At 41.8% G+C, this 24,519-nt stretch overlaps 1 protein-coding gene across 1 annotated transcript in view; it reads left to right on the top strand.

The window, feature by feature from the left end:
- Positions 1-24,519, top strand: part of ANO6 (anoctamin 6) — an 81,638-nt gene that overhangs the window by 44,024 nt on the left and 13,095 nt on the right. Inside the window, exons 4-17 of the mRNA XM_054187846.1 lie at positions 1,481-1,546; positions 3,181-3,459; positions 3,817-3,930; positions 5,758-5,873; positions 6,310-6,444; positions 7,767-7,872; positions 9,138-9,198; positions 12,557-12,702; positions 14,177-14,254; positions 15,752-15,977; positions 16,868-17,037; positions 17,613-17,710; positions 20,548-20,678; positions 21,491-21,696. Coding sequence (XP_054043821.1) covers positions 1,481-1,546; positions 3,181-3,459; positions 3,817-3,930; positions 5,758-5,873; positions 6,310-6,444; positions 7,767-7,872; positions 9,138-9,198; positions 12,557-12,702; positions 14,177-14,254; positions 15,752-15,977; positions 16,868-17,037; positions 17,613-17,710; positions 20,548-20,678; positions 21,491-21,696 — 1,932 coding nt within the window. The remainder of the gene's footprint in view (positions 1-1,480; positions 1,547-3,180; positions 3,460-3,816; positions 3,931-5,757; positions 5,874-6,309; positions 6,445-7,766; positions 7,873-9,137; positions 9,199-12,556; positions 12,703-14,176; positions 14,255-15,751; positions 15,978-16,867; positions 17,038-17,612; positions 17,711-20,547; positions 20,679-21,490; positions 21,697-24,519) is intronic.

Here is a 24,519-nt window from a genome sequence, read left to right as displayed (position 1 = left end):
CTGTTCCTGTGGAACTCCTGAAGATTTTTGCCCTTCTTGCTGAAGCATCTGTTTTTTGCCTCCCACGAGTGAGTGGATTTGGGGTCTAGTCCTGAAGACCAGTTTCCATGTACCTATCAAAGTGCCTAAGACTTTATCTAAAGGGTCATTCATTGACTCTAGTACCTCACAGTAGCAACAGGCCTGGATCTTAAGCACAGATCTTAAGGCAGTTAGTCTAGCTATAGAGAACCAGGTCACAGAAACCATTGGACCATTCTTCTTTTAAGTTCCTGTAGTGGTAGGTGCAGAATCCTTTAAGCACAGTGCATATGAACAACCAAAACATTGGCCAGTGGCATGAAAGCAATCTGGGAGTAAGAAAGTAGTATCACCAAGTCACTCTGAGAACCTCACTGCATGCGCAGTCTAGCCTGGTTCAGAATAAATCCATCAGTCCCCAGTGCATTAATGTCATCTCCTCCTGGCAAACTGCTCCCAGAAGCCCTCCCCCGGCCCCAACTGCCTACAGCTGCTCACCCATGCTGATATGTTGACACGCAGTCTGTAGGCCAGGGAGAGCTGGCCACCCTCGACTTACATAAACAAATAGCTCATTGGAGAGCTAGGCAGTTGATACAAATAGCTTTTAAATTGGATTACTTCACATGAAGTTTCAAAATTTCGTATAAATCCCTTATGGAGTTGTATGTTTAGTATTTTGAGGGGAGAGGGGCTGCTTGTCTCAGTGTGTTTTTTGGGGAGAGGTTGTGTGTGTGGAGAAGCAAATTGAAGATTGCAAAGACATTTCAGATTTTTTTGTAACTTGCTACCTGCCAAGTGCTGGTAACTGTGAAGTGAAATTAAAACGATCCATTAATTTAATCTTTACTGAGGAAAACTTGTCGTGTTCTTCTGGGGGAATAGGATGCTGCTAGAATAGCACCTCTGACTTGCCAAGTGCTACAGCTCTTGCTTCTTCCTTTGAGGATGCTTATCCATGGACTAAAATGTAGAGGGCTACTACAGTTTAAAGCACTGTGTGAACTCATATGATGACTGTGAAAGAAGAATACAGTTACAGGTTGCTGGAAGGAAAGCCCTTGAGGTGAAGACTTTCTAAAGGGCAGATTAATGGGGGGAGGGAGGCTGCCATCAGTAGTTCAATTTGTGACCAAAGGTGAAGGAGATCACAAGTTTCAGAGACAGTTGCTCTCAAAATTCAAAATTTGGGGCACATTTTTACCTCTGTAATGTACCAGAAACTAACAGGATGAACTCTCCACAATTGCATTTGAGGGCAATATTGCATATCAGACCAAAAACAACCGATCAGGATTAGTAAGTAACACTGTAGCTATCAGCACAGTAGCTGTCAAGTGGACTATAGAGATAACGACCCAACGATTCTTCATTTTGGGAGGCAATTCCATTCTTCTATGCATACATATTTTTGAAATTTGGAACAGATGTTTTACAGTGTTCAATGTCTTTTTAACAGAGGAAGAGACAAGTATATGAATCAAACCTGATAAACAACGGCTTGCAACTTGAAGCGACGAGATCGGTGAGTGCTCTTCTCTGTGTGAACGTCTGTGTCTGAGAACAAAGCCCCCCCTGTGGGAATAAGGAAACTGGACATATGAATTTACTGTAACATTTCTCTCCTCTCAGGAGAAAAAGGCCCACCTTTCTTCTGTTAGTACTGTCTCTGTGATCTGATGCGAAATCTTTTAAACTTTGTGTCTGTTCCTTCCGCTGCAAAATAAAAGATGGAAAGTTGTGAGATTACATAGGTCATGTTTGCTCAGCTCTTGGAAGATAAAAATTACTGGCTACGCTCTGCAGAGAGCTTCTCCCCCTACTCTGGCATGGGAAGCCTGTGGTTTGTCCAGGGCAGAATGCCCCTGCCAGAAGAGCAGCACAAGGCTTCAGCACGTGGCCCTGCTCCTCCCAAGGCCTGGCACTGTACAAGTGGTTGTAACTGTTGTTCTTTGTGCATTTTGGGCTGCGATGTGGCCTGTGGGCAGCTCAAGAGCGCTGTGATAAGGTACACCACCTGCCAGAGCTGCCGTCTCTTTCAGGGAGGGTTGGAGCCCTCAGAGCCCCTTTCCTTCCTGCCCTGCAGGGCTGCAGTGCTCCGGCCGGGTCTCCCGGGGAGGTATAGCACAGTCACTGCCATTTTAAATTTGTCCTTGCTTGGCTGTCTATAGTGAGCTCCAGAAAAGGTCACATTGCCCCTTCCTCCCAAATTAGGCTCAGAATCCATGGCATCGTGGTATTTATTTGATTTCTGCAGCGAGGGCTCCTGCTGCATGTCCAAGGATGCAGCCTGGCTCTTCACATTCAAAAGAAAGTAAACCCCTTGCTGGAAGCCTGACGTGGCCCTCTTGCTATACTTACATGTTGCAGTTTTCAATCGCTCTGCCACGGTCATGACTGAAAAACTTTTGAAACTGGAAGCTTCCCCGGGCTCGGTCAGATATCTGACCCATGTTCCTGAGCCAACGAGCTACACAATGTAATTTCATGTGGCTGACACTCACTAATCCAAGGTGTCAATGGAAGGTCTACAGACGATGTGTAGACAGGAGACCAGAGTGGCTGTCGGGGTTCCCACTGCATACTGGTGCTGGTTTGGGCATGCAACTGGGAGCGAATGTGCCCCGTGCTGTCGTTCTCAGCAGTCTCAGCTGATTTTCCTTTCCCTCTCCCCATTCTACCTGTGAAGCTGGGAATTCATGTTACCCAGGAGCACCCATGGGCGCCTAGCCTCCTTCCGTCAAGCCATGTCACCCTGGGGTTGTACTTGAGCTGCTGGGGAGTCACTGACAGCTCCAAAGCCACAGCTGCCCTGCCAGGCTGCAAGTGCTAACGCTCCTAATGAACCCGTATGGGGGAAGCATTGTTAGGCTTAACTTGCTCTGTAAACTACTGTGCAGAGATGTAAACATCAAGCATTAAGGGAACAGTTAGCTGCCTTTTTCTATATGCCTTTATTTGCCTACATGTTTCCACCTCATGTCCATGCTTTTACAGAAGCTAATGATATATCTGCTAAGATGGACAACGAATGTCACTTTGAGAAGTCATCTAGGAGCTGTAAAGAGAAAGAAAATTCTGGGTAGTTTAAGAAGTGTTATGAAAAGTCTTTTACTTTCATATTCTCACACACATATTTTTATTATTCTTTCATTTCAGGTTTTGGATGAAAAACTTATTTTTGTGAAAGTGCATGCACCTTGGGAAGTGCTGTGCACATACGCCGAGGTTATGCACATCAAATTGCCTCTGCAACCCAATGACCTGAAAACTCGAGACTCGGCTTTCAACTGGTTTAGCAGATTCTTCAGAGTGGATGAAAATATCATCAAACCTGAGCAAGAGTTTTTCACTGCCCCTTTCCAAAAGGAACATTTGTCCAATTTTTATATTCAAGACAAAGACACATTTTTTAATCCTGCAACTAGAAGCCGAATTGTAAGTCCATGGAGTATTTTTAACATTTCACCTTAAAAAGAAAAGATTCCTTTAATCAAATCAGTGCAATTACCTTCATGAAAGCATCCTGAAACATTAGCAGTATTTGGGACACAACAGTTTTGTGTCATTTATGTACCAGCCTGTACAAAACAGAAGGAAAATGTTCCTTACTTTTGTCCCATTTCTCTTCCTTCTGAATTTAAAGGAGGGATTTGAATGTTTCATATACACTGTGCAATTAATTTTGTCTGCACTTGTCACCCTTTCCTAACTCAATTATGTGCTGAAACAGGTATAGTTGTGTGTGATTATTTTCAGATTGCAAGAAACAAATAAATATTTTATATATTTCAGGTTCATTTTATCCTGTCCCGTGTGGAATATGCAACCAAAAACAATGTGAAAAAGTTTGGCATTAACAAATTACTGGACACTGGCATCTACAAAGCGGCATTTCCCCTTCATGACGTAAGTCCAGTGCTTGTAACTAAAATATATTTTGAGATAGAGGTCTGAACTACATCTGTGGGGTTTATATCAAAAGATACAAGCGCTATTGATTGCCTTACTCCTTGACTGGTTATTATATCCACATAGTAGAATAGGAGATAGTTTGGCTAAACAGATTTTCTTCCGAAGCACTGTTGGCTAAAAATGTAGCTCCATAACTGAAAAACACTGTATTTCATTTAGTAGGTGTTCACCTTGTATTCTTTGGGAGATGTAGTTCAGTAAAGAGCCTGGCCTGAGTGATAGTTCCCGTGAGGCTCTGTATCATCAGTTCTAAACTGATTTTAACGTTGTCCCTTTCTTTAGGATTCAATTTTTCAGTATTAAAATTCCTATCAAATATCAACACTGCTAATAAAGACGTACACTACAGACCTCATCTCAGGAAGCGTGACAGTCTCACACAGTGAGAAACATTCCCGCTGTTCCCAAACATTGTGACACACATGCAGGGAAACCCAGGTTTCTGCAGGGAGGCTCTGTCTGGCCAGTCCAACACGTCAGAGTCATGTGGAGAAAAGCTCAACTGGGTCGAATTTCACATTGCAATAATAATAAATCCAGCTTTTTTAACTACGCTTCCGAAGCTTTTTATTTTTAAAGCATATCATTTAAAGAAGCAAGTTATCTGAAAATTGTTTTGCATACAAAGGCTAGGAATAGCACAGAAAAAGAAAATGAAGGAGAAAGAAAATCAGATTTCAGAGTATTTGTCTAAGGAAAAGCTCTGTATGAGGCCACAAATGGGATAGAGTAATCAAAGACTGAGGGCTGATTTTCTGCATCATATCTATTATATACCCACACCCCCACACCTCCTTCCCCATCAGAGCCACGGCTCTGTGTCCGAGGTGTGTTCTGTTGAGAAGACATTGAGAATGTGGGAGGTCAGGAATGGTAACTGCTTCAGCTGTTTGGACTCCGCTTAAAATATTCAGGAGGCCTCCAAGGGTTTCAAGGAAATATTTAAGGCAGAATCAAGACAAATCATGTTTCTCGTAAGTAACCTAAAGCTTTACAGGATAGAATTACTATCATTTGTGACTATCCATTTTTAAGGTTTCCTTTTAAAGATTTAAAACCGGCCTTGCAGGCTATTTCTATCGTGGCATGGAGAATTTGGATTCAGTATGCCTAGTAATTAATGACTGTCTTTTTAGACAATTAAAATTATATATCACAGCTACTCTGAAAATCAAAAGTAGCCTATAGATTTCTACAAATGTCACTTGCCTTGTTGCATCACAGTTACAGAATGGAAAATTCTCTCAAATAAAATAAGCTTTATTGAAGTAGGTTTTCCAGTAACCTAGAAAAACCACAGGATTATCTCCATGTGAGCTCTTTTTTAAATTTAAAACAGAGACTAGAAGCCCTGTATTTATCCCTCAGACTTTCCAGCCTTCATTCCAGCACAATGTTATTTTGAAGCAAAGCATGTTAGTGTGTTAGAGGTACTTAAAATCCATTTTAATTCAGTCCCGTTCTCTAATTAGAATGGATCCTTTTCTATTTTCTATTCCTAAGTGCCAAGATGCTGACATGCACTTAGATTTTTTCAGCTCGCACATGTAAAGCGTTTGCTTTGGCATTCAGTGCTTTTCTGATAAACTTCTATCCTGCATCCCAGAGCTGCCTTCCCGCTTCTTTTCCTGGCTTGCGGTGAGACTGGGCCAAAAGGCTATTCCAGGCTCTGGCTTCACGGCATAGAGTCTGCAGAGATTAGAGCTGACCTGTGCTGCTTGATTAACAGTGTCTTCTTCTCAATTTCATTCCGCTTTGCAGTCTAGTTTTAGGCACCCATCAACCGATCCTGACTGCCCAAGCGAGCGCTATCTTCTCTACAGGGAATGGGCTCATCCTAAAAACATTTTCAAGCTGCAACCCCTGGATTTCATCAGGTTGGTGTGACTGGGGCTGGACCAATGCAGAGGAGACTAGGAATTTACTTAACAGGTCTGGTTTTGGGGATGTCAGAGAGATACAGCTCAGTTCTAAAGGCAGATACATACACACATATCAGCTCATGCGTGGGAGCATCCCTTGAGCGTGGTTTCATGCTAAGCCAATTCAAGAAAAGGCAACCACTTAAATTTTTTCTTTGCAAGGTATGATCTTTCTCTTTTTCCTTTTTTTCCCCTTCTTATTCTCTTATGAAAGCATTAAAGTGGTGATAGAAATACCCAGCTGCAGTACTTCTACAATCCCAAAGTTCAAACCAGAGGAATATGACAATATGAGTTGGCAGAAAATGTATTACATAAAGAGCCATTTGAAAAAGAAATGTGAATTTACACGCATTTCAGAAAAAAAAACCCAAAACTTTCCCCTCCACAGGAAATACTACGGAGAGAAAATTGGCATCTACTTTGCTTGGCTGGGCTTTTACACTAATATGCTGATCGTGGCTGCGGTTGTAGGAGTTGGCTGTTTTCTGTACGGATGCCTGACAAAGGACAACTGCACATGGAGGTACCTGATCAGGCCTATTTTAATATCACCTGCAATTTTGATCAGCCCCCTACAGAGGGGTACTGTGCAGGGTTTGCAAGACACTGCATAAGAAAACAGGCAAAATGAAAAGGGGCTGAGAACAACAATAGTTGTGGATTTGAAGGTAAAAGCACAAAATATGAGATAAGAAGAGTAATGGATGTCCATGGACCATTATGGTGGTAGACGTCTGAGAGTTTGTTATTTCATCTTTTTATTTATATTTTGCACTAAGTTCACCATGCCTAGTGTAGGAACAGGACGAAAAGAGTGACAAAGAGAAGTCAATACAAATTGCCATAATGCATCATTTTCACGGTGATAATCCTTAAAGGAGGTATCCAATGACCTTGATGAAACCCCCAAAATTTCTTTCCTCTATTTTGAGAGAAGAATAGAGGAAGAGCAACAGCACAGGGGGCTTTAGCTGCCCAGGATATGTTGGGAGGAAAGGTATAGCCATGACACAGATTCCCTCATCAGAACATGAAGAAATTCAACCATGGCACAACGACCCAAGGAAAAACACCTGGGTCATTGTGCCAAATCATCTACTGGCCATCACATTGCATAACCCTTTCTGGAAGGGTGTTTATCATTATAAAACACGCTGAAGGGCTGTGCCAGAGCTTTATACCCACTTAGCTTTATGACAGTATTATCATTTAGTTGAATAGTTCATCTCCCTCCCTGGTGTTGACCCCACTGATGTATTTATAGACAGCAATTACATCACCTTGCAGCCTCCACCACATTAGGTTAGTGGGTACCAGTTAGGTGGCAATTCTTTTGCCATTTCTTAGGAGGCAGATTTGCCAGTCCTTGAATCACCCTAGCAGCCCCCCTCTGCACGTTTTCCAACCTGACCCTATTTAGAAGACCACAGGGACTAGATAGCCGTTTCGGTTCTGCAGATATTCCTTGCTCAGGTAGGCAGTGTTCCTCTTCCTTCTCCCCTCAGACTTGCTGTGATAGCACATATGAGCATGCGAGTGTGCGTTTCCTATTGAAAAGTGTGAAATCTTTCAAGTTGTTTTGTTTTTCATGAGCTGTTTTAAGCAGTTTTGAGAATTACCACCACATACAAGGGATGGAAATTATTTTCCTCCTATGTGATCCATTTTTGAGATGAGGACTAAGAACAGAAATGGGGATATGTTGCCAGGGCGGGGAGGGAGTCCTTGAGAGCAGGTCACTGGTAAATTATTTCTCAGTTCCCTGAGATTATTGCACTGTACTCATGTGCGAAAAAGGACTAAAGAATTTAGTGTTGGTGAGTGACTGACTAGTTTTGTTTTTAGCCAAGAAGTATGTGATCCCAACATAGGAGGTAATATCATAATGTGCCCTCAGTGTGATAAAGTATGTACCTACTGGAACCTCACCATCACTTGTGAATCGTCCAAGGTAACTACATTTACAGCTTATAGACACGCTATTGAACTTTACTTGCACTTTCTCTAGTATTACACCTAAAACAATGTTGTTCCTCCTCTAATGTCCTGCAGAATTGCTACAACTGTGCAAATAGTTGTTCCTTTTGACATAGTGACTGAACTTTGAAAAGTAAAAACAACAACATTAACTGCTCCAATTTGACCTAAGATGAAAAAAATTGGGTTTTTTTTTATTTCACATAGCTGCCGAATATTTGATACAGGGCTAAAGTGGTGTTTTAATTGAAATGAAACACTTTAGTTTCATTTTGGGATGCTTCTTCCTTTTTTGGGGGAAACAAAAAAAAGAGATTCAATTGCTAAGTCTTGATTCAGTAGCTCTGAGTCAATTTTGCTAAGGAAATGTTTAAAGCATGTTTTGACTTTTCTAAATCCTGCCCCCTCCCTCCACAAAGAAGTTACCTGGATCCGGGCCTTGAATTTGACCCGTGTTGTCAAGGAGGAGGGGGGTACAAGGAGGGGCTGGTGCTGGCCATGGCAGAAGCTGTGACACAGCCGTGTCCCGTTAGCCATGACACAGCCAGACTCTTGCTCTGAGTTCCTGTCTAGAGGAACCTCGCTTTCTTTTTCCATTGCCTTGTCTCACTAGGCTAATGTTAGCCTTCTGTCATTCCTTCCCATAGATTCAGTCAGTCCCAAAACTTGATTTTTCAGCTATTCATCAAAAATACTTTGCCCAGCTTTCATGTGTTGCTTCAGCGCACTTAAAGGGTAAAAGAAATAAGAATACAGGGAAAAGATGGAAAGAAAAGGCAAATTGTGACTACAGAGGTATCTCATCAGAATGTGTTTTTACTAACCAGCTTGATTTGTTGTTATCCTGCTCATGAGAACCAGATGTGTCCATTGCCTTTTTGCGGCTGTATTAAAAATACATAGCTCTATACTGAGTTCCCAGACCAGAAGCACTGTTTTTCTTCTTCCTATGCAACAGATGGAAGGAAGTTTGATAGCACACCATTTTACTATCCTCTTGCTGCGTATTTGGCTTATATTTTTAATTATGGGCTTTGCATTTAATTTCCTTAATTTACTGGAGGGTGGTGTACATTGACAGAAATTGAGCAAACACTATCAATAAAGATTGTTTATTAAACTACATAAAAGCTAAAAATCAACACATTCAGTAAGCAGCTTCTGTTCTGGGTCAGTGTAGAAGAAAAAAAAATGGTCAATTATATTGTAAGCCTTTTTTTTTCTTTTCCATTTTTCCAGAAACTCTGCATATTTGATAGCTTTGGAACACTGGTGTTTGCAGTATTTATGGGAATATGGGGTAAGTTGATTTCAACAACTGTGGTTTGTCATCTAATTTTGGCCAAGCATCCAGCATCAGCCACAAAACATGGATAAATTTGCAATGACGTCATTTTCCAGCACTCAGGAATTCACTAGTAGGTAGTTCCGTAGAAGATAGGTACATTCACAGGAACTCTTTTTTAGCATCATAACAAAACAAAAAGTTGTAGAACTTAAAGTTGGTCTTCAGGGTCTGTTTTGTTTCATTTAACGTGGAGAAAAGTCTGAGAGAAGTGATTAGAGCTGCCTCCTTCATCCAGCAGGAGCCAGCCACATGCTTAAGTATATCTGGCCGAGGAGCTGGGGGTTTTTTCCAAAGGGTTTTGGAGGTGCCTGTGCCTATTAACAGCTGTGTGACTGCACAAAGCAATTGAAAAATAGCTTTTTATTATATTTCCCAGGAATTTTTTCCTCCTGTCTTTATTTAAGAAACGGATTGTAAAAAGCGTAGTAGTTACAAGCACTAGATTTATCTTTTAGAAGAGAAAATGTATGAAACCGGGATGTTTCCCGTGGGTGAAACCGCTTGGTGTTATATTTAAGGGATTAGGCAAGGTTTATTTTCCCAGAAACAGTTTCGTTTGCTGGTATTAGCAACTTTGTTAACCAGCTTTTATTGCACGTTCTTTTCCAGAAATTACCAAAATAAGTTATATGTTAGGTCTATACACAGGGTACTATAGACAAAATAATAACTCATGTAGCACTTTGAATTCATTACAAGAATACAGAATTTGCTTTCGTTGTAAAACATATTGTATTTTTATTTTCCTGTGATGACCTAAAGTGCTTCAAAACAGCTACTGCTTTAGAGAATTATAAGATAAAACATATCATTTCAAAAAGAAGATTCCTTTCAAAAGATATGCTAAAATCAAAATACCATCAGGAAATTCTCTAAACGATTTTTTTGTTTAAATTAGAAGTTTGATACTAATGTGCTCATCTTCTGTCATCTGAACAGTTAATTTATTTGCAATTTGCTTCCTAATTAAAAATTGTGTTTCCTATTTTGAAGAATGGTTCCAAGAGTAATAATTACAAAGTTAAGCTGCATAGTTATAGCGGTGCCTACAAGGTCTATTAGTATTCTTATCAAAAGTCCACTATATGAAGAGGTGAGTTGTATTACAGAAATTCAGTCAAAATTGTACTGAATCCAAATGACCCATGGTTCTGGTACAATTCCAGCTGTAATTTTCATCTTGCTCTAATACAGACCTCCTGGTCCAAACATCTAAAAGAATATTAGATTTTTAGGTATATTATTGCATCACTATTAGCACTACACTTTTCAATAATTGCATTTTTAATTTTTTTAGTATATTCCCTTCAAAAATCTCAAAACACTATAAAACACGAGGGAATTTGTCCTCAGGAATTAAGTCTCTATACGTTAATGCTCTGGACAAGCGCTTCTACCCCTTCTCTCGTGATGGCACGACCAGATTGGCAAAGCTCCTCTAGCAGCAGCTTCCACTTCCCTCGCGGCCGTCACAGGATCCCCTGCCTGAACAAGGTCAATTAAACAAACAGATGTCCTCCAATGGAGGCATTGCTTTTCAGTCCGTGCTGCCATAGTTTCAGAAGCAGGATACCTGGGTCATACTGAATGGCAGTGTTGAGGGACACGTGAAAGGGGACACCACAGATTATCAATGTGAGGTGGGATGAGCCCTCGGATCTGCAAGCTTCATTTGTTTTCACTGTTAAAAAAACGCTGGTTCAAAATAAAAGGAAAATGTCGAATCCAGCAGCAGCTCCTTCCCTACTCTGAAAGACGCAACTTGGCTGCTGCCTTATTTTAGCGAGTAGAACTTCTCTTTGCGTTGGGGCTGAGAGAGCTGTCCCAGTGTTACGTGCCCTGCTTTTGCTGTTAGCGCAGAGGCTATCACAGAAGGAGGCCCTGCACCTCTCGACTCTCCAGCAGCAGTTGGATTTGCATCTGGAGCAAATCAGTGTTGCCTGTAGCTTCCTGTGGTTTGGGCTGGGGCCCCCACCAGCAGTTAGCAGTTCACGGAAGACTAATCTCCTTGCTCTGCAGGAGAAGGCAGATGTGATCCTCAGGCCCACTGCTTAGAACAGCCTTTGTGCTTCTAAGCATGAAGTAGCGGAGAAGACCTTGTGGAAGAGGCCCCTGAACAATCAGGGGAGGAGGGTTTCCTGGGGTTTTGCCTGTGTGCGGATGGCAAGGTCATCTCACAGCCCAGCCCGTGGAGTTTTCTGTTTTTTAAATGCTTCAGTTTGGGGTCTATCGACCACACCTGATTTTGGAAATAACCTTTAAAGTGTGAACTTGTAACTGCATGTCATTGATGTTTCATCATTCAGGATGAGGGGCCAAACTAATAAAAACAAACCCAAAACTTTTAGGGTTAATTACTCCCAGACAAGGGGAGTAATGAGGAGTGCAGTGATGGGATACTAACTCCTGGAGGCAGTGCTCGCAGAGCCACACCACTCATTTAAATCTGAGGATGCACTGCCTTCAGTAATAAAGCACCAGGGCGCACTGGGGAGCGTGGTACTGACAGCATCATCCTGAGCTCCTGGGTCTGTCATTGCCTCTGCTGCCAGATCTACCTGCATCACGTCTCAGGCCAAGGTAATGAGTTTGGCTGGATCCATGTCTAGTCAGCACTGCTTCTGTGTACCTGGTCCTCCAGTGCTTTCAGTTGTAGGAGCACAGTCCAGGGAACCGGTTGACCCAGCCCAGGGAGTTTCTAAGCTCTGGGCCATGCATAAAGAGCTGCTACCCCTTCAGATTCATGCCAGCAGAGGAGGAAAGATGGCCATGTTTCAGCCACTTTACCTGAACCATCATTGGTTCTTGTAGTCTGCAAACTGGTAACTTGTCCACACAAAAATAGCAGACAATGAACATGAGCTTTTCCCCATGGCAATTTTTGAAATACTGAGTTTTTCTTTCCTAGAAGTCCTGCACTCTCCAGCATTTTGCCTTCGCCTGTCCAACCAACTTGCTTTCTTATGCATCCCATGATAAACTTTTTCAAAAGTAGTCTATAGTATGAAAATCAAAGTGCTAATATTCTAGCCTTAGGCAGAAAGCAAATAAATTTGTTTGTATTCTTTAGCATGTGCTTACACCACCATTTACCTCAGGTTTCTCCTATTAAAGTACCTATGTATCCAAAGCAATAGCTGCATAAAGAAGTAGATAACAGTTATTTTCACCATCACAGTAGCCGATAAGGGGTTTATTCCATGTCTGTGGAAGTCTGTATGGAAAACATGAGCCACATGTTATAGCCCAGGGGGTGAGGCAGTGTCCAACACTCACCTGGTATTGCTCGCTTTGTTTATCTTCTGGATAGTTACTTTGTTTTTGGAGTTTTGGAAGCGAAGGCAAGCTGAACTGGAGTATGAATGGGACACAGTTGAGTACTTAGAGCAAGAAGAACAAGTTCGCCCGGAATATGAAGCGCGATGCACTCACGTAGTAATGAATGAAATCATACAGGTAAGGAATATTCTGATAACTGGTGATGGCTACTGCCACAGACATGTTGTGGGAGGATGCTATGAAAATGGTGAATCTGCACTGGAGCTGTATAAATCAGCAGTGCTTCAAGGAGAGCTGATAAGCTGGCCTGGAAATAGTAAACTTATAAAATACAGATGCGTGGGAGGGATTTTATACCTAACTGTAGACACCTTAAAGTAACTGCCTGTTTGAGGAGCTTGCGCTGCTGAGGTTCCTGTGTCGTAAATAAACAGAAGTAGGCATCGTCCCCAGTTTAGGAGACTAAGTCTACTTTATTAAATCCCCCAAGAAATTATTCAGTGTTGCTGCCAGAGGCCAAGATCACGGAGCATTTGCTATCTTTGCCTAAGAATGCATCAGGAAAAAAGGGTGAAATAGCGGGAAAGGTGTTACATTATATATCCTGCCAAGACTGTTTTTTTAACCAAAGGTGTTTCTGTTTGAAACATGTATAAACAGGTATTGTTGCTAAGTGCACATGAATACAATTACAATCAATAACGGCAAACTCAACATGGACAAGGATAATCCTCATTTCAATGAAATAGGATTCATATTTATGGGGACCTTAGTTTAGATCTCTATTTATTATACACTTTGAGTAGCTTTAGCTTCTGTAGCTCACTCCAGCTTAGCTTCGCTTTTTATTATTCTCTGTCTATATCTCTCTGGCATGTATCTGATCATTTGCATTGCCTTCACATTTCATCCACATTATACTAATGTTTATTAGAGGGCAGTTGAAAAGTTTCAAAATTAATGGCCATAGTTGAAACTATCCTATATAGATCTTCTTTTTATACCTTGTACCACAAAAAAAATGGTTCTGTTTAAAAGCTTATAAACCTACGCTACCCTTAATGTATAAAGTCATAGCTAGAAAGTTCCTTTCAGACAGTTCAAAGAGTGAAGAACATACTAAAACATAATGATTTTGATCCTCAGAGATCCTGTAAAGACTCAGTGAATTTTCACACCACCATGTTGAGGTAGGCATTTTCCTTGGGAATGCCATCCCATTGTTCCTATGGGACAAATTGAGAAATACAGACATCAGGGACCAGAATTTTAGTGCCTGCTGATTGTAGCCAATGAGGTTGAAAGCTAATGACCTTGGATGCCATGATCAGCCAAGAAGGATGGGTCCATTGAAAAGGACTATGCACCCTGTCACGGCTGAAGTCAGTAAGAGCTGAGGACACTCAGCCTCTGGGGAAGTAATTTTTATCTTATAATGGGCAGCAAAAAAATAGACACATATAATCAGGCAAGACTTTTGAAATCATGAAGAAATGTGAGTTTCCAGGACAACAAAGCAGGAAAGGAAACAAAACTAGAGACTTCTTTCCTTTTTTCTGCCCTCAATATCATAACGGGTTTAATTGCAGCACCCAAAAAATATGAAGAAAAGATTGGGTGTGTCCTTGATCTGTTTCTAAATCTTTTACAGCAAGAAGAATATGTGCCATACACTGCCTGTGGGAAGTGCATACGGATGACTTTCTGTGCAAGTGCAATCTTCTTCTGGGTAAGTTCTCCTCTTATTCTTTCACCTCATGGATTCACTTCTCCAGTAAGCGTCTCAAAAAAAGATCATCCTGAACTGAACAAGAGGTAGCAAAGGAGCAGGTTCAGTTGGATTTCCATCTTATGCATAAACCAAGCCCATAAGGTATGGACCCACATGGAGATGGTAGTGTACAGTCAATAGAAAATATGCCAAAATATCCTGCAGCTGTAGCTTGCAAGTTACGCTGGTGAATGCGGTCCATTGGTTTTTCCCTCATTATTTTAAGATAAATGTCTTTGCTTTTGGAGGGGGGAGCAGGGGAAAGACTTTGGTTTATATGCTCTCCTCCCTGCCAGTTTCTATCCTACTTGTTCCAGCCATTTGCTTCAATATCGTGTCTCACAGTCCTGGGCCTCTTTCAGGTTTTTCGTTTCACTTAACAGAGCAAAGCTGGGCACTCTCTAATCTTCCAGAGCTGCTGCTTTAATTACAACTAAAACTTGAAAGCAGCCCAGTCACCCATGAAACAATATCTAACATGGTGAGCATGCCCAGAGAGGTCTCCTTGAAAAGCTCGGTGTTTTAGCGTGCTGTGTGTCCTCCTCGCCTGTAGCACAAACTGCAGCTGGAAAAGACCTCGTTCTAGGTGATAGGAGACAGATAGGAGATAGAGTGGTGGCTGTCAGCCCAGGAGAGCCTCAACGTTAACGCCTGACACACAAAGGAAAGAACACTGGCTTGCTGTTGGGTTTAAATAGGCAGGACTTCAGGTTGAAGGGAAGAGATTTGGTCTGGGTTTGTCATTTGTGTTGCTGCACTCTTTTATTATGTGCAGGGAGCGGGGAGGTAGGTGGGTTCATGGCAGTTTGCAGAGACAGTGAAAAAAAAAGATTCGCAGCTGTGTGGACGTCAATCTGCACAATAGCTAGAGAACTAGCAAGAAATAAAAGCAGGAGGAGAAGCAGAAAGAGACGAGATGGCAAGCAAGGTGGGGTGCACGGATCATTTTACAACCCTTGCAGATTATATGACTTGTCTTAAAACGTGTCTATTCCTTTGAGGGGTCTGTACCCTGTAATATTATCATGTGAAAGAGAGGGTACAGCCCCTTCCATAATCAATGCAGACTTGCTGGTACATTTGCCATCCTGCCAATTGCCCAATGTCAAAAGATTTCTTCCATCACATGCCTCGAGGCATAAGATTTGATTACACATCTCATTATCTTTGCTTGCATCAGTACAAACCTTGTTATTAGTCATAAACCAGACCATCTCTTTTCTCTCCTGCAGATTGACTATGCTGCATGAAAAAAAAGGCTCCTTTCATGGATTCTAAATTTATTGCCTTCTATATTATTTGAGCATCCCCTTGCACTCATCTTAGGTGGTGCAAGGCACGTAATGACAGGCACACAATCAGTTTCCTTTTGCCTATTGTAAAAAGTATTTCAAACTCACTTTTTCCCAAAGCCAGCAGTTCAATATTAACATCTTTCTTGCGTTCCCTTGGCAGATTCTTTTGATTATTGCTTCAGTTATTGGAATCATTGTCTACAGGCTCTCAGTTTTCCTGGTGTTTTCTGCAACGTTGTCACAGCACATTAACGGAACGGAGGCAATCCGCAAGTACCTGACGCCGCAGACAGCCACTTCAGTAACTGCTTCGCTCATCAGCTTTATAGTCATTATGGTTCTCAACATCATCTATGAAAAGGTGGCAATCCTGATTACCGACTTCGGTATGCCGCTGCCGTACCTCACATAGAAACTTGGGGTAAAATAGCAAGAAAAAAATGTCATTTATATGTATAATAAGCATTCCACTAAATGAACACCTGTACCACGTATTTCAGAATTTTCCCACCACATCACACAATACCACCTGGAAACTTTCAAATACAGATTTTCTTGATATCAAAGGAATATGGTATTCAGCTCTTTGCCTGAAAACTCCTTGTATAGCCAGCATGAAAGATCAATTGTTTACAGTTTTGTGCTTGTGAAACAGACAAAGCAAAGAAAATTACTATAATAACCAAGGTTTATGAAAACAGATCAGTAACGCATAACACATTCAATTACATTAGCTGTTGTTTATGGGGAAAATAGCTATTTTCTTGTAAATAAATGAAATAAGGTCACTTTTCCAAAGCTAGATAGCATTCCTATGTTATTAAATAGATAAACAGTCGCAAATATTATTATTCTTTATATCCAGGCCATCACCATTAAAGTAGCTATTTTACTTTAGATGTGTGAAGTAGTGCGGTGTTTTAATATAGTTTCATTTAATACCGTTCCATCGGTTCAAAGTGTTACATTTGCATCTTCCCTGAGTGTGCTGGATTTGGGTGCCTTTTTTTTCCCTGAGTTATCAGAATTTTTGCTTGTTCTTTTTCTTTATTGTCAGGGGAAAAGTTTTTTTCCTTTTTTACAACCCATATAGTTTTAGAATTAGCATAATGGTTACAGTATACATTGGGATTATGTACAATCTAATTTATAATGCTCTCAGTCATATTAAGGAATACAAGGCATAAACGTACTTTTCCAGCTGAGACTCTAAAGCAGCTTGTAGGTTACTTGTAGGTTGGTGCTTTTTTTAATTTTTTTTTTTTTTTTATTGCAGAGCTTCCAAGGACACAGACCGATTATGAAAACAGTCTGACCACAAAGATGTTCTTGTTCCAATTTGTCAACTACTATTCTTCATGCTTCTACATAGCCTTCTTTAAGGGTAAATTTGTAGGTCACCCTGGAAATCCAGTTTATTGGCTAGGAAAGTATCGCAATGAAGAGGTAAGAATGTATGATAGTGTTTGTTTTTAAACAGCAGGAGCCATTAGTCCAGGTATTCTGCTGCAATTAGGAGTGTATAACATAGTTGTGCTTATTTAAGTTGAGGGTTCAAAAAGCGACTGCTTCGCAAGCCAATTGCCTCCTTAGTAAGCCCTACCATAAAAGAATATGACACGAGACCAGTTGGGCTTAGAAATGTATTACACGTACCCAGAACCGTACTTATTTTCCCATGGTCCCATGTGTCAATTGGCACACGGGAAGGGGAGAACATCACTAGCAGCGTTTCTGTTCTGCTGGGTGACCCTTGCCTGGTGACAGCACAGCACAGAGCTGCATGACTTCGCCTGGTATTTCACTCTTTCACTGGTGTCCTGTCAGCCTCTCATATGTGACCATACGTGGCCTGCAATTGGTTTTTGCATACCTCACTGGAAAGGTTTGCTTAAATAGTCTTCTTTAAAGAAAGTTATCATCATAAACCAGGAATGCATTATTTCCAATGCTTCATTCATGCCTGAAAAGTTACCCGACTTCAAAAGTTTTTCATGATGTGTCTCCCTCACAACCTTCAGTGTGACCCAGGTGGATGTCTCCTCGAACTCACAACTCAGCTTGCCATCATAGTGGGAGGTAAAGCAATCTGGAACAACATACAAGAAGTGCTTCTTCCGTAAGTTCAAACCATTAACTAATCTGCTCTTTCATATTTGAAAGATACTGCTTTTGCTTGATGTGTTCAGGCATTTGGTCACTAAACTTGATAGGCGCATATTATATTCTAAAAGAATAGTCTTTTGGGGCCTTTTTAGACAGTTTGGATATTTTCGGTCTGGTAGCTCTGAGCTCATGTCTCTGTCGTTCTGACTGATTTTAGTTCTAATCAGAAATGCTTCCTTCCACTGCAAATCAGACTTGCTTTATATTGAGTGGAATGATTCGTTGTTACACATTGGGCTTTTAAAAGTCTTGCATAAGTTACTAATTTAACTAATTTAGTTTTACAGTCATATTTGACATTCATAGTGCCTATATGTTCTCTTTCAGTGGGGCAGATCTCTAGAAGGTCATGTTTTAATGTAAACAATAAGCAAAGTGCTAACCGTGAATGCTCTCCCTTTCGTTTATGTTAAGATACTATCCAGGACTCTGTTCCTTCCCCCAGGACTTGTTCTGTATTTTATGCTGATCAGTGCCTGTCATGTTGCTTGGAGTAAGGAACTCCCAGTTAGCTCATGCCCTCCTGAATGCCATAAGCACCAGCCCACAGCACTGTGTTCCCTCTGGCTGTGGTTCTTCCAAGCCCATGAATTGTGCTCCTTTGTTGCACAGTGACCCCACTACAAAGCGTGCCATAAATCCTGTGTAGGGTGGAGGCTAGGGTGCTCTGCTGAGATCCCGTTCCTCCACATCCCAATGCTCTGTTTGTGCTGCTGGTTGCGGTATGGACCCATAGACCCAATCTTCTTTTCAACCTCTTCTTTTACCTGCGGAAGGGTCCCTAGACTGAACATGCCACCAGCTGTCAGCTCCAGCCATAGACAACTGATTCCTCTTTCTGTGTACAGGAAATATGTTCATCTGACCAGAATTTTGAATTCACTTCCCAGGATGATAAGTAACATTTAGGTGTTGAAATGCTGAGTACCACTTTTGGAACTGCTCTCTCATTCTGCATCTCTGCAAGTATAAAAAGAACCATTTCGATTTTTTCTCTGTTGATAGACATTCACCCCTATCCCCCTTTTTTTTAATATGGTTCTTTGACTGCTGAAAATGGCTACAGCCAATTCATCAGTTTTCTTAAGTTCTCATGCAAGCCTTTCAGATGAGAAGATCAGCCTCACCTTGATCCCTGGGAAGGTGAAGGAGCAGCTAATCCTGGAAACTATTTCCAGGCCCATGAAGGACAAGAAAGTCCAGGAGCCCATGGATTCACCATGGGGAAGTCATGGTTGACTGACCTGCTAACCTTCTATGATTGACTGGCTTAGTAGATGAGGGGAGAGCATTGGGTATTGTCTACCTGGGCTTCAGTAAGGCTGTTGACATTGTCTTCCATAAAAGCCTCATACAGAAGCTATTGAAATATGGGCTGGATGAGCAGACAGTGAGGTGGACTGAAAACGGGCTGAATGGCCAGGCCCAGAGGGTGGTGATCAGTGGCATGAAGTCTAGTTGGAGGCTAGTCACTAGTGGCATACCCCAGGGACCACTACTGGGTCCCACCCTGTTTCACATCTTCCTTAGTGATCTGGATGAGGGGACAGGGTGCACCCTCAGCAAGTTTGCTGATGACACCAAACTGATAAGTCAGAGGGTTGTGCTACCCCCCAGAGGGACCTTGACAGGCTGGAGAAATGGGCTGACAAGAGCCTCATAGAATTCAACAAGGGGAAGGGCAATGTCCTGCACCTGGGGAAGAACAACCCCATACACCAGTATATTCTGGGGGCCACACAGCTGGAAAGCAGCTTTGTATAAAAGGGACTTGGGATCCTGGTGGGCACCCAAGTTGAACTTGAGCCAGCAATGTGCCCTTATGGCAAAGAAGGCCAATGGTACCTTCAGCTGCATTAAGAGGAGTGTTGCTAGCAGGTTGAGGGAGGTGTTCCTTCCCCTCTACTCAGCACTGGGAAGGCCACAGTGATGGGTCCAGTCCAGTTCTGGGCCCACTAGTACAAGAGAGGCATGGACATACTGAAGAAAGTCCAGCAAAGGGCCATAAGGATGATGAAGGGACTGGAGCACCTCACATATGAGGAAAGGCTGAGAGAGCTGGGTCTGTTCAGCCTGGAGAAAAAAGATTCAGGGGGATCTCATCAATGTTTACAAATACCTGAAGGGCAAGAGTAAAGAAGAGGGAGATAGACTAATCTCAGTGACTAATGCCCAGTGCCAGGACCAGAGGCAACGGGCACAAACTGAAACACAGAAGGTTCCCTCTGAACATACGAAAACAACTTTTTATTGTAAGAGTGACCAAACACTGGCACAAGTTGCCCAGGAAGGTTGTGGAATCTCCATCATTGGAGATATTGGAAAGCCGTCTGGACATGGTCATGGGCAACTGGCTCTAGGTGACCCTGCCTGTGCAAGGAGGGGTTGGACCAGATGACCTCCAGAGGTGCCTTCCAACCTCAACCATTCTATGATTCTGTGAATTTTGTGATCAGAAGGTATTAATCTATCTAACCACAGGCCTGCATTTAACTTGATTTTTTGTTTCCTTGAATTTTATGTGGTCATTCACCTGTACAACATAAGTATAAATCACTATGATTCTGATATATTGCCCTTTTACTCCCTTATTTATGGTTGTAAATAACTGGGTTTGGGATAAAGCAACAGAAGATTATACTCAGGTTTGAAGGAAGTTTTCAGTAATTCAAGAATAGCTAAATCCACTGTTCAAAGCCATAACAGCACAAACGTCATTTTTTTTTCTACTTACTGAACTTTTTAGGTTATTTTATCAATGTTAGTGGTCTTTTTCTCCCTGGCTGACAGTTGGGTTAAGAATCTAATTGGAAGATACGGTGCAGCTGCTAGATCAGAAAAAGTTGTTCCACGCTGGGAACAGGACTACCACCTCCAGCCCATTGGAAAACTTGGGCTGTTTTATGAATATCTTGAAATGGGTAAGTAGCCGTTTAGTTCGGATTCGCTATCACTGCTGGGAACAAACATGCTCTAAAGAAAATCTTTGTACAATCAATGCTTAATAACTATATAGACAGAGGACATGAATATTTTTCCAAGATGAGTTTTGATGAGCCATTATAGAATGCTTTCCAAGATTTTATTAAGCAGCTAAGCCTCAATCCAATTTATAACTAGGAAGCAGCACATGATTATACAAGAAGAAGAACTGCTGCTTCTTTGCCCCATCCTCTGAGAAATGCATCCAGAAGGCAGACCATGTTCTGGTGTTGTGCAGCAGAGCCCTGTGTCAGACTGCTCTGATGGGGATCTGGAGTCACCAGGACTTGTCGCTGGTCTCTTGGGAGCTGGCAAATCTCTGGTTTGTTGCCACCATCCATTCTGTCACAGCATTGCCAGCATAATTGTTGCAGCACCCAGACACCAATAAGATGGTTGTTAGTTCAGGCTTTCCAGCACAGCGCTGAGACAGATAGTCATTAGATTTCCACGTCTTCATGATGAAGACATGAGAAAGAAATGGACGTTTAAATACCTAGAGTAGCTCCTCTTGGTGTGTTGTGACTTGTAATATTTTCCTGTCCTCTCCACCTGGCAGGTTTTTTTGGTGCTGTTGCGCTCCTATCTTCTTATACAGAAGATTCACTAGGAACTCAGCTACCCTTTCTTGTCGAGAAAGGGTATATACTCAAACTCCCACAGTTTGAGTATATAAAGTATATGTGCTCATATATGCTTATCTCCAGTAAGCGAAAGCCTCATCAATGTATGTGACCTCTCCCTTTGACAGTTATACAGTTTGGCTTTGTCACTCTCTTTGTGGCGTCGTTCCCCCTGGCTCCTCTTCTGGCTCTTATTAACAACATGTTGGAAATCCGGTTGGACGCATGGAAGCTGACAACCCAGTTCAGGCGCATGGTTCCGCAGAAGGCACAAGACATCGGCGCCTGGCAGCCCATCATGCAAGGCATCGCCATTCTGGCGGTGGTCACCAATGTAAGTACTGAGCCAACAACTGCAGAAGGTAAAATGCCTTCACTGCAGGTGTTACGTCCAAATGTGGGAACACCGCATGTGGCAATGTCGCACTTCAATGATCCTAAATGAATTACAAGCATCAGTCCCTTAAGACTTCACCCCCTGCGAAACAGGCTCTGTTACTTTCCAGGTGTTTCGGAAACAGAATATGGCTACTGTCTAAAATATTTTACCTATGAGTTGCTAGAATCTTCAGAAAAATCTATTACATATGAAGACTATAGCGCATCTTTCCTAAAATTATAGCGCATAGTACAGAGATCTTTTCAGATAGTCTACAGCTAAATGCATTAATTTTGAAAAAATTAGGTTGCAGCTTAGCTAATTTATAATTGATTGTTGTCTCTAATTGTTACAATTGTTACGTCAATGCCTTCATATTTGAATTTGGCTTTAAGCAATTTTGCCCTTAAAACAGAAATTCAGCTTCTTTCTCCTGTACTTAAAAATACAACATGTGTTCAAAATTGCAGCACTTACCTTTTGAGATCAGAATGAATTATATGAAAATTTTCAAATTAATATGATTTTCAGTTGGATTTAAAATTCATTTTAAAAGAGTTCCTTTAAAATATTTAGGAAAAAAGAATTTATTTTCTGAATTTATTTCTAAATTCAGACCTTTCAAATTTCCCATATCATTAATTCACCAAGATCTTATACACAGGCTGCATTGTGGGGAGGAAAATAGTCCATTGGACTTTACCACTGTGAATTATTTGATTGCTTATTCTTAAACAGAAGTTAACATGTATTGTCTTTCAAAAAATTCCCACTGCTGGCCTCTCTCAAAACAGCAGTGACCACTGGTTTCCTCTGCAGGGACAGCAACACCTCAGACTGTCCATGGTTAATAGCCTTTTTCAACAAGGTCACCATTTTCTACTGTTATCGGTGAGATCAGGGATCCATTCTGACACAGTTAAAGATGGTCACTTTCTCTAGGACCTCGTCCTTGCGGTAACAGTACCTTATTGTGCTCAGTGGGAGTTTCTGGAGAAAGCAGTTGAGTCTGAAGACAAGAGTTCATCTTAGCCCAAGCTTTCACAGGAGACTCTGCCTGTTTGGAGAATGCCAGACTTTGAATAAGAGGAGGGAGATGGAGCTGAGCACTTTACCATAGATACTAACCAGATAGTTCGGGGACTTATTTCAAGTAAAAGAACAATTCAAATTTAAATAAGGGCATGAACTTATTTTCCTGTATCTCAGATACCTTCTATAGTCATTGGGTGCTTGGATGTTCTAGGGTCTCAGCCTCAGGGGTTCTACTTCTTAGAAATAATGGAACAGCTTCGTGCACTTTCTCTTCCCACACCCAGATGAGAGTCCCTACATATTCCTCTCTTTTTTTCACCCACTTGAAAAAGTCTTTTTTTTGCTCCTGAAAGGAGGGGGCCCTTGTTTCCAATCAAATATAAGAAAAAACTTCTTTACGGTGAGGGTGACAGAGCACTGGAACAGGCTGCCCAGGGAGGTTGTGGAGTCCCCTTCTCTGGAGATTTTCAAGACCCGCCTGGATGCAGTCCTGAGTGATGTGCTCTAGGCAATCCTGCTCTAGCAGGGGAGTTGGACTAGATGATCTCTAGAGGTCCCTTCCAACTCTGAAAAATTCCGTGATTCCATGAAAGGGAGGATGAGTTTCCATGACCTGACTGCCTATTGGGTTATCATCTTCTCAGAAGCTTGTTTTCATTATTTTGGCATTTAGGGATGGTACCATATAGAAACAGGAGTCCAAGGTGGATTTCAGTAATTAGGAAAATTTTGTATGTCAACCTCCGCTATTAGACATATTTTCAGTTATTTGAAGGTCTCCCAAAATCGCCATTACTCTTGTTCAGAACTTTTATTTCATACTATAGAAATTCAACAGGTATGGTAAACATAGTTAGGATGTAGAGTGGTGACTCAGGAGAACATAAAGGCAGAGAATTGAGCACAGAGAAATGACGGAAGAAAAAAGGGAACTTGAGGGTGGAAAATTTACAAAAGAATCTGGAAGACAGACAACAAGCTTGAGCATATGCTCCAGCTGTTTTGCACTGCTCTGCTGCGGCAAACCAAACATAAATCCAGCTGTTCCATAGGCATATGAAACATTCAAGGCCTTACTAGTAAATCTGTGTTAAAATTTAAAACAAAAGCCATGCAACTTTGGTAACACGTGTTCAGATTTTTAGAAATGTCAGGTGGCACCGGAGATACCTTTGGGCTCTCCTGGTTTTGTGCTTGTGCAAAACATTGTTAATTATAACTCTCCCAGCAAATGATGCAAATTCCCAGGTGAAGCATAGCTAGAAGTAGAGGCAACATTATTGGTGCATCCATATTCTCTTTTGAACTATGCTGCTAGAAAACTTAAAAGGCAAAAAAGTTTCTGGTGGCCTGGAAGAAAAACAAATATGTTGTATTGTTGGATAAGCTAACTGTCTTTCCTGGGCAATCCAGCTGGATCTTGTAATCACGGAATCACGGAATCACGGAATCTTCAGAGTTGGAAGGGACCTCTAGAGATGATCTAGTCCAACTCCCCTGCTAGAGCAGGATTGCCTAAAGCACATCCCTCAGGGCTGCATCCAGGCGGGTCTTGAAAATCTCCAGAGAAGGGGACTCCACCACCTGCCTGGGCAGCCTGTTCCAGTGCTCTGTCACCCTCACTGTAAAGAAGTTTTTCCGTGTATTTGAACGGAACTTCCTATGTTCTAGCTTGTGCCCATTGCCCCTTGTCCTGTCGCTGGGAACCATTGAAAAGAGCCTGGCTCCGTCCTCCTTAAACCC

The sequence above is a fragment of the Rissa tridactyla genome, chromosome 1 (assembly GCF_028500815.1).
Source record: "Rissa tridactyla isolate bRisTri1 chromosome 1, bRisTri1.patW.cur.20221130, whole genome shotgun sequence".
Taxonomy (NCBI): Eukaryota; Metazoa; Chordata; class Aves; order Charadriiformes; family Laridae; genus Rissa; species Rissa tridactyla.
The sequence above is the reverse complement of the archived record's forward strand: the minus strand, read 5'-3'. Positions and strand labels throughout refer to the sequence as shown.